This window comes from Apiospora aurea (assembly GCF_038362705.1).
Source record: "Apiospora aurea strain CBS 24483 chromosome Unknown utg000006l_segment0_segment0, whole genome shotgun sequence".
Lineage (NCBI taxonomy): Eukaryota > Fungi > Ascomycota > Sordariomycetes > Amphisphaeriales > Apiosporaceae > Apiospora > Apiospora aurea.
The window spans coordinates 4,135,987-4,149,618 of record NW_027117393.1 but is presented as its reverse complement, the minus strand read 5'-3'; the positions used below and the strand labels follow the sequence as shown (position 1 = coordinate 4,149,618).

General features: G+C 55.2%; 5 protein-coding genes across 5 annotated transcripts; 4 read left to right on the top strand and 1 right to left on the bottom strand.

Annotated features, from left to right (window-relative positions):
- Positions 1-37: 37 nt before the first annotated feature.
- On the top strand, positions 38-822 carry PG986_009869 (uncharacterized protein; the record flags this gene model as incomplete). Its single annotated transcript, XM_066846091.1, has 2 exons — positions 38-351; positions 417-822. 2 exons carry the CDS (start codon positions 38-40, stop codon positions 820-822), a joined length of 720 nt encoding a protein of 239 aa, XP_066698489.1.
- A 293-nt stretch (positions 823-1,115) lies between these two features.
- PG986_009868 (uncharacterized protein) lies at positions 1,116-2,188 on the bottom strand (the record flags this gene model as incomplete). Its single annotated transcript, XM_066846090.1, has 3 exons — positions 1,116-1,837; positions 1,945-2,068; positions 2,156-2,188. The coding sequence occupies 3 exons, from the start codon at positions 2,186-2,188 to the stop codon at positions 1,116-1,118; spliced, it is 879 nt and encodes a 292-aa protein (XP_066698488.1).
- Positions 2,189-2,675: 487 nt separating this feature from the next.
- On the top strand, positions 2,676-3,454 carry PG986_009867 (uncharacterized protein; the record flags this gene model as incomplete). The annotated part of the gene is made up of 2 exons (XM_066846089.1): positions 2,676-3,327; positions 3,450-3,454. 2 exons carry the CDS (start codon positions 2,676-2,678, stop codon positions 3,452-3,454), a joined length of 657 nt encoding a protein of 218 aa, XP_066698487.1.
- A 2,492-nt stretch (positions 3,455-5,946) lies between these two features.
- On the top strand, positions 5,947-6,423 carry PG986_009866 (uncharacterized protein; the record flags this gene model as incomplete). The annotated part of the gene is made up of 1 exon (XM_066846088.1): positions 5,947-6,423. One exon carries the CDS (start codon positions 5,947-5,949, stop codon positions 6,421-6,423), a length of 477 nt encoding a protein of 158 aa, XP_066698486.1.
- Positions 6,424-11,264: 4,841 nt separating this feature from the next.
- Positions 11,265-13,208, top strand: PG986_009865 (GMC oxidoreductase; the record flags this gene model as incomplete). The annotated part of the gene is made up of 1 exon (XM_066846087.1): positions 11,265-13,208. One exon carries the CDS (start codon positions 11,265-11,267, stop codon positions 13,206-13,208), a length of 1,944 nt encoding a protein of 647 aa, XP_066698485.1.
- Positions 13,209-13,632: the final 424 nt, after the last annotated feature.

Here is a 13,632-nt window from a genome sequence, read left to right as displayed (position 1 = left end):
CATCTCATCACACTTGCAAGTCTGTCTCATGGACAACATGGAGCCAACTAAGGAGTGCGGCAACCCCTATTGCAAGCATACAGACAGTCTTGACACCAAAGATATGTCGTACTGCTCCCAATGCCATGGCGTCCTCTACTGCTCCAAGGAGTGCCAGAAGTGTGACTGGCGCTTCCACAAGATCTACTGCCAGCATCTCACCACCAACGGCAGCAGCTCTGAGAGGTTCTGTGCCCTGCATTATTACGTCGCGATCGCAGGTCAGGATCCTCCGGCTCAGGCCTTGATGAAACAGCTTGGCCTCCCTGCACATGGTGAAATTCCTGTTCGTATGAGAGAGTTCGGCTTTCGGTGAGCTGACCTGCACAGCCTCCCCCTTTTCCTGTTACTGAGATACTAAACGTCTCGGTATAAAGTCTTCCCCTTCGACGTCTTGTTGTAACAGGACAGGACACCCCTGAGAACCTAACCCTCTTCTTCGGCAAAGGCAAAGAGGCTGAGGATGTCACGTATTGCCAGCACATGTTTCGCATCGAGGCCCTGTTCGAGCCTCCCCCAGGTTCCATAAGATACGAGATCGTCAAGGCCAGCGAATTGGACCTTATGTGCCCTGGTTGGTCCCCTCGGCCAGCATCCGCTGCAGAGAGCTGGAAGCTGCAAGAAATTCGGGCCATCCATCACGCGTTCCGCAACAACAAGCACCTGTCCTTTCCCGACGGCAAATTTGAGGATAGGATTCAATTCCTGGTTGAACGCTATGGCGTTTCGCGTTGGGAGGAAATGGAGGAGCTGTACACTTATGCTGTAGAATTCATGGTTTGAGGCGTCTGAACATTGTTGGCGGTTGAGATTTGCTGTCTAGGATGGAGATAGCTCCTGATATGGGGATAACGAACACCATTTGCTTTGAAGGTGAACAGGAGAGTGTAGGTAGATACCAGTGTCATGTATTCTATCGTAATCCACTGCAACGAGTATACAATCGCACTCGCGTCTTCCCCATGCTTTCTTGGTTTACTTGCATACATAAGTCATGCCTGAATTCAACCCAGAAAAACGCCTTGGCTTTAGCACCGATCCCAAATCAACATACTCTCCTCTCCCGTAGACCTGCTCTATGAGAAGTCCTCGCCAGCCTCCACAATCGATTCCTTCACACGAACCAGCAGGGTTGTCTTCCACTTATCCAGCTTTGACATGCGGTCGTACTGGAACAGCTTGTCGGTGAAGTCGTCCTGGTTGCCGCCCTCGATGGCGGCGAGCAGGTCAACGAGCAGCTGGTGCTCACGGTTGCTGGGGAACGTGGGGTCCATGTCGCGGTATTTCTCGAGGGCGCGGTTGGCGGTAACCATGTCGCCGGTGGCGAGGTGGCAGATGCCGGCTTTGAGGAAGTATTCCTTGACGCTGTAGCGCATGAGGCTGTTGTTGAGGGACGCGGCCGCCACCTTCTCGTACTGCTCGATGGCCTTGTAGTAGTCGGCGTCGAGCGCGGCGATGTCGGCCACCTTAAGCCAGAGCTTGTTAGCCAGGGCGGCGGCGTTGTCGCCCTCGTACCAGCCGGCGGCCTCCTCGTAGGCCGCGAGCGCGCGCTTCGTGTCGGCCAGCTGCGTCTCGAAGACCTCGCCCATCGACTCCTTGTGCTGCGCCGCGCGGCGGAAGTTGCCCGTCTTGCAGTACTGCTGGATGGAGAACTCGAGCACGCGCACGGCGTCCTCGGGCGACTCCTGCTTGTAGACCTTGAAGGCGTCCACCATGGCGTTGGCGGCGTCGTTGGGTTCCTTCAGGTTCTTATCCTGGACCTGCGCGGCCTTTTCGAAGGCCTGGCCTGCTTCTCGGTCTGGTAGCACAAGGACGTGTGCGTTAGCTATCTATCTGTACGGGTGGCGTTGGGCGCAAAGCGACAGCAATGCGGTAACGGCGGCTACAGCGGCGGGTCGAGCGTACTCATCTTCTGCATGCGGAAGGCATTGGCGGCTTCGATGTAGAGCTCGGCCGCATCCATGTACTTCTGTTCACGGCCGCCGAAGAGACTGAAGCCGCTCGACGCGCTCTGCAGCGTCTTGTCGGCCTATGTGTATGTATCGACATTTCATCAGCATCGCCTTCTGGATGGCGGGGTGCCCACATGGTGGTGGTGGGGCAGGATGATGCTGACCTTCTGAAGCAGAGCTCGCGGATCTCCTGCCATGTTGGATATAACTGTATAGGTGTAATATGGAAACGGGCGTGATTGCGTGTGTTCGAACGGGTCGTCGTCTGTCGGCGTAGTAGGTAGTGTAGCGTAGTGGTCGGTTGATGTTGGTAGTGGAAGGATGCCGCTGCAGCGACCTAAAACAATCCACCAGAGCTATGACGCTTCAGCTTTCCAACGTCCCCTGCAAGCGGCCCAAGAACGACCCTGAAGTACACAAATGGGCACCTTACACCAACTGTACGGCATTTTGGAAAGCAGATCTACTTGCCAGTGAAAACACCTGCTTTGCTGTCTTGCGTTTTACCACGATCTGCAAATTCGCATCCGATATAGCCACTGAGCCAGTTATTTATTGTCACGTGGCGAGACCTTGTAGGCGATAAACGCCATACATCCATTTTATTTACCTCTTTCCGGCGCATTGGTTCAACCGTTGCAGGCAGCACCAGCAGTGTGTAAAAAAGCCACCTCCCACAAAACCATGAATAGCACGATATGCGCCCAGTGCCGCCAGGCAATACGACAACGACTCAGAACCCCGTCAAGTCGGTATACACAGTCAGCGAAAAGGGCCAATGGCATAGCATCCGTGACGAGGTCATGGCTTCCACAAATCCGACAAAACCACACCAACAGCTCCGACCCCGGCATCCGCTCCGTCCTCTCCAAGCCTACATGGTCCGTCCGGTCACTGCTGCCGCACCAGGATCCCTCCAACCCCTCTTCTTCTGCTACGTCGCCAGCTGAGAAGACCAAAGACAACGACGCCGACGAAATCACCAGCAAAACCCTCCACCACCTCCTGCGCCTCTCGGCGCTGCCGCCCCCCGCGACGCCCGCGGAGGAAGAAGCGCTTCTGACGACGCTGCGGACGCAGCTCCACTTCGTGCGCTCGATCCAGGGCGTCGACACGGCCGGGGTGGCGCCCCTCGCCGCGATCCGCGACGAGACGGCGCGGGGCCGGCGGGAGCAGACGATTGGGCTCGAGGTGCTGAGGGAGGCGCTCGCGCGGGAGGACGTGGTGGGACACAGCCGGCGGCCGAGGCGGAGGCGGGTGGAGGAGCAGAGGGGGAAGAGGAATGAGGCGGAGGATTGGGATGCGCTGGCGGGGGGCGAGCGAGACGGCGGGGGAGGTATTTCGTGGTGCGGAGCGGGAAGGGGGGAGAGGGTCAGTAAGAGAGAAGACTGGTGTCACGTTGCTACTGTCAGTGCTCGAGGGGGGTGCTGCGGAACTAGATGCTGCCTGTTCGGATAGAATAGACATATGCCCATGTCTTTGGTGGAATTTACGCGGCAGATACTGCGCGAGCTTATGTGAAGGACGGGTGCCCGTTCCCTCCAGTAGGGCAGGGCAGATGGTTTAACAGCCCACGCCTCTGCTATGGTTGATGCAGCTGAGCTGAAGCTTTGGGGCAGTATTCTTTACGTTCATGGTTCTGGTTCCGAGCCGCGACTCGAGACAAGCAGTGTGCGTGGTGTAATGTGCATATGGGACTTCCGAGAAACGTAGACTGATCAAGTATGAGCTGTAGCTATGGCATCGGAAGTTACGAGGACAGACTGCGAACGAGCGGGATGGACCACCAAGTTACAAGTCCTCGAATAAGAACCTACCACCAGGGATATTACTGCCCTGCACTTTTCCTAGCCTCGGTTGTTCTTCTGTCTTCCAGCTTTTGTTTTGATCGGACTCACGTGAACTCGCTTGTCAAGGTGAGAATCGAGAACACTCCATCCACAAGGCTGCCTTCCACATCACGCCCCTGGATCTCATAGCACCTTCAAAGACGTACCGAGCGTACGTTGCGTAGATGATGCCGGTTATCTCAAGCTACATGGCCGCATATCACAGTGACGTATTACCCCATGGTTGTATGAAAATCACGACTTGACTGGTCAGGAGGTTGGTTAAGCGCCCCTTGACACAGGATCTGCCTCTTGGGCTAGACCTCGTATTGAGATGCCGGTAAGTGCATATACGAACACCTATCGAAAAGCATACCTCGGGTGAGTGTATAGCGAATCCCATATGGCGAGACTACGCATCGAACACTACAAGGCGATAACTGGTGTTCATTCACCGGGCTTGGGAGTATAAGCGAACGAGAGGGTTCGATTTGCCCTCACAGCCCACTCCATGGGCCTTCATTAGGACATGAGTATATCTTGGATTACATATATGCATACATAAGTTCGAACATTATGTATGTAGGCCATTGGGTTGTCGGCGTGCCATCCCCTGTGCATATGCTCGTTCTATCGTTGTTATCAAGCCACTGCATACATACAGGCATTACACCAGTTTGCCGAATCCGCCGAACCCGAAGCTGTACACATGTAGGACGTTCCAGTATCATCATCGTTGGTAGCATGTCTTTTTTGGCAATCGTTCTCCGTCAAACCCTCGGCGGCACCTAGACTGGCAGTAGAAAGAGGCTGTCCGCTGCCACATCACGCTCAGACATGATGGGCATTAACAGTATTCACAGGTCGGTTCACAGCACTCTCTAGTAGCCCAGGTTGTTCTCTTATCCTCAACGCCTAAGCGTATTCTTTGAGATTTGGACGTAATTTCGTTTCATGTAAGCTATAGTTGGACACATCTAATTCTTTATAGACTGGGAGGTGGACTATGGCCAGCAGCTTATCTGTTGGAAATAAGGTATATCACGAGAGTGTTCCGTGGAGAAATGACGCTGCCGCCAATGTTGGTGTATGCGTTCTCAGGGATACAGCTATGCGGCATCACCCGTGATACTTGGTACCCATGTTCGTCGGACCTTTCTATCCTTCCGAATAGAGGGATGCTTGAGCTCGCGACACGATATCCGGCGTGCTTGGATATGTGATTTGGTACCTGAATTGAATCTCAGTAGTTGTAATCAGAAATACAAGGGACAGCCCTGCTGCGTTGGACCTGGTGGCGGATTTGAGAATGCTACTCAAAGCGGGCTTCAATTTGCCGCGGGTGGTATCGTTGCTCTCGCGGGCAGGCATGATGGCTGGACCGGCAAAGTTTGCCAGCGCCGAACCTGCCGCCCCGGCTGAATAATGACGGGTTATATGTATTTAGATCTCTCCATCTGGTTCTTGATGGGGCGATGGAGTGGTATCTGGGAGCCTTATCCGCGGGGAGGTTGGTGTGCCATCACCAAATCCCCCCAAGAAATCTGACCACACAGCGCGCCGCATTTCCAGCACATGTGCGGCACGAGTGGGATTGGGCTCAATTGAGGAATTCTCCCGGAGTGGGCGCCGATGCACAACACATCGTGTTAACGCAAGACTAGCCCATGTCGCTGGCGATAATATGCAGATCCATTGCTTTTTCCGGCAACGCCTGGTCGTGATCGCGAGCCGCCATTGGTGGAAGAGGACGTCGAGGTCGCAACCTACAACGTGACCATTATACCCTGCCAACCAACCCGGCTCGATACGAGGAATATAGCATCGCATCGAGAGCGTAGCGGCAAACAATGCCGCGGCAACGCAACCGACGATGCTCACGCTACGCTCCGAATGCAGGCGAGACTGACGTAGGAAGGATGGAATGCCAAGCGGTGTGACATCCTTGACATCCTTCACCAACATACCTTAAATACCGTTGGGCATCCTTCGATAGATTCCTGTCCCTCACTCTCTCCAGCCAGTGCATTCCTACCTCAAGAGAAATCACCCACTTCATATATCCTCTTCATCACCATAATCCAATACCCCAAACCGCCACCAAATACTCTCCCAAACCTTTCAAAATGCAGTTCACCAGCACCATCGTCCTCGCCTTCATCTCGGCCCTGGCCACCGCGGCCCCGACTACCCCGGCCGCCGCCGCCGACGCCTGCGCCGCGACGCACACGGCGTGCCGCGCCGCCGCCAACGGCGACAACACACAGATCATCGCGTGCGACGAGGCGCAGACGCAGTGCGTGGGCGCGTGCCTGCAGGCCCAGACCGTCTGCGCCTTCGCGCCCGACGCCAACATGTCCTTCTGCGCCGCCGAGTACGTCGGCTGCTCCGGCCTGGCCGTCGAGACGCTCCAGGACTGCGAGAAGCAGGACGACGCCTGCATCAACGCGCCCGACGCCAACATGAGCTTCTGCGCCTCCGAGAAGTCCAAGTGCCAGGGCTTCTGCGAGGCCGCGTACGGGGACTGCCGCGTCGCGCCCGACGCCAACATGAGCTTCTGCGCGTCCAAGTACGCCAACTGCCTGGGCTACAACCCTTTCTAAGCGGCGGAGAGAGGAACGAGGGAAGGAACCCGTGGGAGGGATCCTAAGGAAGAAGGGGGTACTACCAAAGGCAGTCACATGATAATAGCGACAAGCTGCACGAACCTTGGAGTGTGATTGGTCACGAGTGGTGAAGATGATGATGTTGATGATGATGATGGATGCATAGTCAAGTAATGAAGGACGATGATATTGTACATAAATTGTGCTGGCAGCATAAAAAGTTCAGCTAATATAATGTAATGGACTCTACAGAAAGATGCAAATTTGTGCAAACGTGGTCCCGGTTTGGTGGTTCAGGTTGACGGCGACGACGTCGGTGTCTATTCGCTTGCTTGGCGAGTTACCAGGTAAAACAGGAAATACATGTGATGAGTAAACGACTGGGATTGAACATGCATGCCTTGCAGCTTACTACGGTTAATAGTTGGTAAGAAGTATTTAGGTAACCTTCCAGCTGGGAATATCATTCTCCTCCATATTCCCCTGTCGTACATCCAGAATAAACCGCCTGTGGTGCTGTAAAAGGTATTGCGTCATTGTGCAATACCCGTACCATTCGTTGCTCAAGTTCGGCTGCGGATGACTTCGCTTCCCGGTTTGCTTACCGAACATTGGCTCCCTCCCTATAGGTTCGTCCCTTGGAAATGGAATTGGATTATATAATTGCCTTGTTCAGCGCGACCCAGAGTATAAGTTGGCAGTCCCATGGTTCGTGAGTTGACGTAGACTCCTGCCAGACCCAAAATCGGAACCTTTTATATGGGTGCGTAGGTGGGGGAGGCCGCCCAGGTACTCTTGGTTCTATACGCTACGGCTCCAAGTTTCCCCCCTTCACGTGCGTGCCTTGCTAGCTTCCTTCTATCAAGGAAAAGCAGCTGCATCGAAGCTCTCGCAAATCCACACGGCATGATTGTGATGGACAGATATCCACGCTTAGCGTTATGGAGAGAGAGAGAGAGAGGGGGGAGGAATTGGAGTGCTGGAGATGGGTGATGATACGCATGCAAGTGACGACGCATCCCAAGACCGACCGCTATATCGTCGCCTATCGTGGGAACCACGGGACTTGGTATTGTGGTAAAGCCGATAGATAGGGGATATGTGGCTGGTTATCGGTGTTAGCGGGTTCGACTCGACGTTTTACTCTTCGTCCACTGTCTTACAGAGAAACTCGGACAGAGAGAGGCCAACGTTGAAGACTGCCGGCATGTTCGTTCGTGTTACGGTATTACCGGTCCGGGCTGTAGACAGGCCCAAGAATAGGACACATCATTCGTACAGTCAACTCGGTGCATCACAGAATGGTCGTTTAGGGGGATATGGCATCTCTCCAGGAGGATAGGAATACACTTCGTAAAGAAGCGAGGTTCACATGGTGCAGCTTGTGTACCATTTCCCGCTTGAGCTATTACTATTTGGCGGATACCGTTTAATACCATGGATGAAGCCTCTGTAGGCCTTCGTTATGCAAGGAATACGTTAAACGAAAACGCCGTTGCGAAAGGGTACTTCTGACATACCCAAGAACTACCTCCGATAGTTGGATCGTACAATTTCATGTAGAGTATGGGGTCATGATAGCCTGTTTTGCAGTTTGATGCGAGCTAACAAAGTCTTGCCGAGTTCTGCTTACGACTGAAGTGTATCTTTCGTGGCCATCGAAAGCGTACACCAAACTCCTCCTTACTAAACAGGCCATGAAGGGCACGTGGCTTTGGCAATGAAGCAGGTTTTTTTTTTTTTAGAAACCCTTGCCGGCGCCAAGCATGTCAAGCAGATGTCAAGAATCATCTGCTCATTGGGGTATCACAGCCGGCTGGCTGCCCTGACACGGGACTTCAGTGGCCTGTAGAAGAGGAGTTCAGCCCAGCGAACCACTTGCCACACTGCCAAGTCGTGCCTTGTCCATTTCAGATGGTGGGCATCTGTACCTGACACGCATATGCAGTGTCACCAAGCCATTCGGTTCGTCCACCCGCGTTTTCGAATCAAGGAACGAGGTGGTATCGATATCATGCCTTATGAAGCTCACACATGCAGTCGACCAATGGCAAGTGAGTCCACGAATGATCTGCTGGCAGGATTATGGGAATAAGCAACACTCCGCTTGCTGTCAGTCGATGTTCTGCAAGCCATGGTTGGATCCCGTATGGGCTGTGTCTCCCTTTCTGAGGGCGGTCGAGGAGAAGACGTCCCAAGTCGCTTTGCCCGAAGACCCGGCGACGGTGCTACTCCTCGACAGGAATGTCAATGCAGTATAGACGTAACATTGGCGGCAAACCAACTTATGTAAGTAAATCACCGAAGGTCTACTGTATGTATCAGTGGGCACATACGTGTAGCGCAGACCCTGACGGTTCGGTAACAGAACTCCTTAACACTCGGACACATTTCGCTCAAGACGGGAGATGGCCGGAGCGATGACACGCTGAGATTGAGTTCCCTCGCAAACAGGTTGCATTGCGATGGGAGCATGCTTCCCCGTCCCGCCGTCCGTCAAGATGAACCCCATCGGCCGCGACGATATTGTCACCGCCTGTTTCGATCTTGACAAGGGTCGAAGAGACGGTGATGAATAGTCGAGCGAGATTTTCCAATAGGAAGATCAAGGTGTTGCTGTCAGACACTGGCTGGTACGACTTGCCATCGCCGGCAATTTTCCATATTTTACGAAGTAATTTCCTGGAAGCAATTCTAGGTACTAATAGATGTGTACGTGCAGGCGGCGGGTTTGTTTGGCGGAGACTTCCAATGTCATAGCGGCTCGGAGCCTCTGCCCCTAACTCGGAAGGTCTTGTTGAACATCCCTGGACCTTGAAAGCCGTTACGCCAGGCAAACAAGCAAATTAGGTTGGCCGGGCCCCTAACAGTAGTGCGTATACTCCAGTACCTGTTCGAGGCTTAGTGTTGGTATTCTGTCCAAGAAAACGCGCTATGACAGCCTAATAAGAGCGAGGAGGGTTCCTGATACGCCTAATGCGCCTCCCAACCCACCGTTGAAGAACCGCAGGGCAAGGATGGCAGCTGAGAATTCCGCGGCGGGGCTTGGGGGGCACGGAACTCAAACGACGCAAAGTGATCGGCCATATCGTGCAAGTACTGTTAGCTTATTGATCCTACTACTATGCACTCTGCTCTCCCTTTGAGCCTTCCACCCCCCGGGCTCAGCAGATACGTGTACAGTAGCAGGCAGAAGCAGACTGTCGAACCTAGGGATGCCTCCACAGGCCACAATCTGCGCATATCATGAATCATCGTGAACCGTGTGATTGCACCCGCACATCTTTATTCTAAAGACCAATCCCAGAGGGGGGGGCGATACTCAGCCTGGCAGAGTTGACGATGGAGATGGAGGACGGAGATGTCTCCCAAAGAGCGTTTAGCCGTTCCCCAGTACTCAATAGGCAGTGGGACCCACTGCTGGAACGAGCAATAAGCAAGGTTTAACTTTTGGTCTCGACCCCTGAGCCCAGCAGAGCGTTTTTGGACACCACAAAAAAGAAAAAGCATGAACCAATGTGCACGCACTGCGCTAGTGACCTTCAACAGTCAACTCGTTACCCGTTCAGCGTCGCACCGGAACCAGGCCCCGACCGGGATATCTCGAGATTGCATGAGGAACGAACACAACAATCCCATTGCCGTTCGGACGCCGCGACAGGCCCCAGGAACAAGGCCGGCAGGCTGATTGGACGCTAGAGAGGCATGAGGAGGAGATAGCGTGAGTAGGTACGACGAGGGAGGCACTGCATCGCACTGCGCCAGTCTCTCGGCCTCGAATCGACAGCAGGATCACATCACCGCTCCCATCTATTTCAGCCGGAAGTTTAGAATGGTTCATGATGACTATTCGCAAACTATTTGGGGGCCCTGCAGTGGGTGGATCATTGAAGATCTTATCTGAACCGAGCCCTCTCAACCAGCATTTTCTGGTATTGCCTCTTCAGCAGATCCGAGCTCGCCCTTGCGTTTACTCCAAGTTGTATACGTACTGCCAGCAAGACAGATGATGTGCAGTTGCCTTTCGATACCAAACCCTACAATCCTACGGGGCACTAGGTCCGCATAACAAACCCCCCCTTTGGAATACATTAGGGACTAGTTCAACGGCAACCGGCTGCCGCATACTCCCTTGACTCCGTACCGAGGCGGGTCGCCATGGCGAAAAATCGACCGATTTGGGACAAGCTGCCTTGGAGCACCCCCTGGAGCGTCTCCTGATCAATGCAGTCAAGTGAACTAGGTGAATTCTCTATCGCTTCTCCCGGCAACCCTCACAATAGGTACCCCAGTCTTGGGTCGCGCATGCGCTGAGCTCTGTTGAGCTCTGAGCCTGCTCTCTCCATCCCTACCAGGCGCAGCCCGTACGTAGTACGTACTCGCATGGGACTGTAAGGCGAGGCCACCCTTTAAGCCTAGCATGCGGTCTGGTGCGGAGAGTCTCCTGGCAAGAACACACCCCCTAGGCTAGGCAGGAAGGGCAATGGAAATTCGAAAGGATGCAGGGAATGGGGCTCGAGGAGATTAGATGCCATACCATATTCCGATGATGGCGTATGGGGAGCACCCGAAACGATGCCACTACGCCATGTTGGCAATTATATATAGGTGCCATCTTGGCTTACCTCGAGTCAGGCTCCCTTCTCTTTGCCAAGGCACTCACTTTCCTTAAGTTAGAGCAACGGCCTCACCTCAAGTCATTCCTTTTTGTAAGTATACTACCTTTGAACGCCGCTCGACGCCTGCCTGATCTTGGCGGCTCCGCAAGGGCCGCAGCTCGACTACAGATGAACTACTAGCTAACAACCCCACTCTCCAGTGAGCTCTAGTGCCAAACCATGTTGTTCAACAAGCTCTTCAGCCTCATGGCTGCCGTCGTGCCTCTGGCCGTGGCAGTCGACCTTGACGGATACGAGTACGTCGTCGTCGGCAGCGGTGCCGGTGGCGGCCCGCTCGCCGCCCGTCTGGCCATCGCCGGTCACAAAACCCTCCTTATCGAGGCCGGTGACGACCAGGGCAAGAACCAAAACTACACCGTCCCGGCCTTCAACGCCAAGTCCTCCGAGGACGAGCACATGGCCTGGAACTTCTTCGTCCGCCACTACGAGGACGACGCCAAGCAAGCCCGCGACTTCAAGACCGTCTACGACCTGCCCGATGGCGGCGAGTACATCGGTCTCGACCCCCCTGAGGGCGCCAAGCTCAAGGGATCTTTGTACCCCCGTACTGGCACCCTCGGTGGCTGCACCGCCCACAACGCCCTGATTGCCGTCTACCCTCACCGTTCTGATTTCGAGTACATCGCCGAGATGACTGGCGACAAGAGCTGGAGCGCCGACAACATGCGCACCTACTTCGAGCGCATGGAGGACAAGAAGTACCTCAGCCTCCTTCCTCTTTCCAATGACGGTCACGGCTACAAGGGCTGGCACACCATCTCCTGGGCGCCCCTGTCCATCCCCCTGGGCGATGCCGGCATCATGTCCATGCTACTCGGAGGTGCTTTCGCCATCGGCAACTTGACCAAGTCCGTCTTCGACATGGCCACCCTGCTCGCCGGTGATGCCAACGCCAACACCGAATCGCGCGACCAGGACCCCGGCTACTACCAGATCCCCATCTCCACCAAGGACAACACCCGTGTCGGCTCGCGCGAGTTCGTCCTCGACACCCGCGACGCTGTCAACTCCGACGGCAGCAAGAAGTACCCTCTGGACGTCCGCATGAACTGCCACGTCACCAAGGTCACCTTTGACGAGTCCGTCAACCCTCCCCGCGCCACCGGTGTTGAGTTCCTCGACGGTGCCCATCTCTACAGCGCCAGCCCCCTGTCCCGCAGCGCCAAGGCTGGTATCCCCGGTTCCGCCAAGGCTTCCCGCGAGGTCGTTGTTGCCGGTGGTGTCTACAACTCGCCCCAGCTCCTCAAGCTCAGCGGTGTCGGCCCGGCCGAGGAGCTGAAGAAGTTCGACATCCCCGTCATTGCCGACCTGCCCGGTGTCGGCACCAACCTGCAGGACCACTACGAGATCTCCGTCCAGGCCCGTACCGACGACCAGTGGGTCGCCTTCAACGGCTGCACCTGGCACGGCGATGAGAAGGACTCCTGCATCGACAAGTACGAGAACCCCGGCTTGCTCGGCGACCAGGGCGTCTACGCCTCCAACGGTCTCGCCGCCACCATGTACAAGAGGAGCAGCACCGCCCCCAACAAGGACTGGGACACCTTCGTGTTCGGCGGCCCCGTCAACTTCCGCGGCTACTTCCCCGGCTACAGCATCAACGCCACCGACGAGCACGACTGGTGGACTTGGGCCATCCTCAAGTCTCACCCGCGCAACTCGGCCGGTGGTGTGACTCTGCGCTCGGCCGATCCCCTCGACATGCCCGACATCATGTTCCACTACTACTCCGAGTCCAACGGCGAGTACAAGAAGGACATCCAGGCCATGGTCGAGGCCGTCGGCCTCGCCCGCGATGCCTTCGCGCGCCAGCCCCACAAGACCACCGAGGTCATGCCCGGCGCCGACGTCCAGTCCCAGGAGGACCTCGAGCAGTGGATCCAGGACATCACCTGGGGCCACCACGCCTCGTCCACCTGCCCCATCGGCACCGACTCGGACCCCATGGCCGTCCTCGACTCGTCCTTCCGCGTCCGCAAGGTCCAGGGCCTGCGCGTCGTTGACGCTTCCGTCTACCCGCGCATCCCCGGTACCTTCACGGCCGTCTCGACCTACATGGTCGCCGAGAAGGCTGCTGATGTCATGCTCGCCGATCTGAAATAGAGCAGAGAAGGGTAGAGCAAGCAGTGTTATGTCTCCTCGGCCTGCGCCCTGACGATTTGGTCCCGCACGCCAAGTAAAGTATGGGGGAACTTGCTAGTTAGCACGGCAACGACAAGAACAAGAACAAGAACAACATAGTTTGATAATTGGCCATTTTTACCAGCCAGCGACAAGTATACAAATTTAAGTACATAGTAATAATGATACCTCTGACAAAAATACCCATATGCACAGATTCAATAAGAATCGTGCCAGTCGTTTCACTGACGTTGCTTCAAGCTCCAATTAATTAGCTGATATGATTTTCAATGATGTGCTGTTGATTGACGCCGGTATCATGACTCGTAAATCTCCCTCGGGAAGGCGGCGAGGTCGGATCGCGGAAATACCCATCGGAAAGGAGGCTCCTCCCTCCCCACCGGAC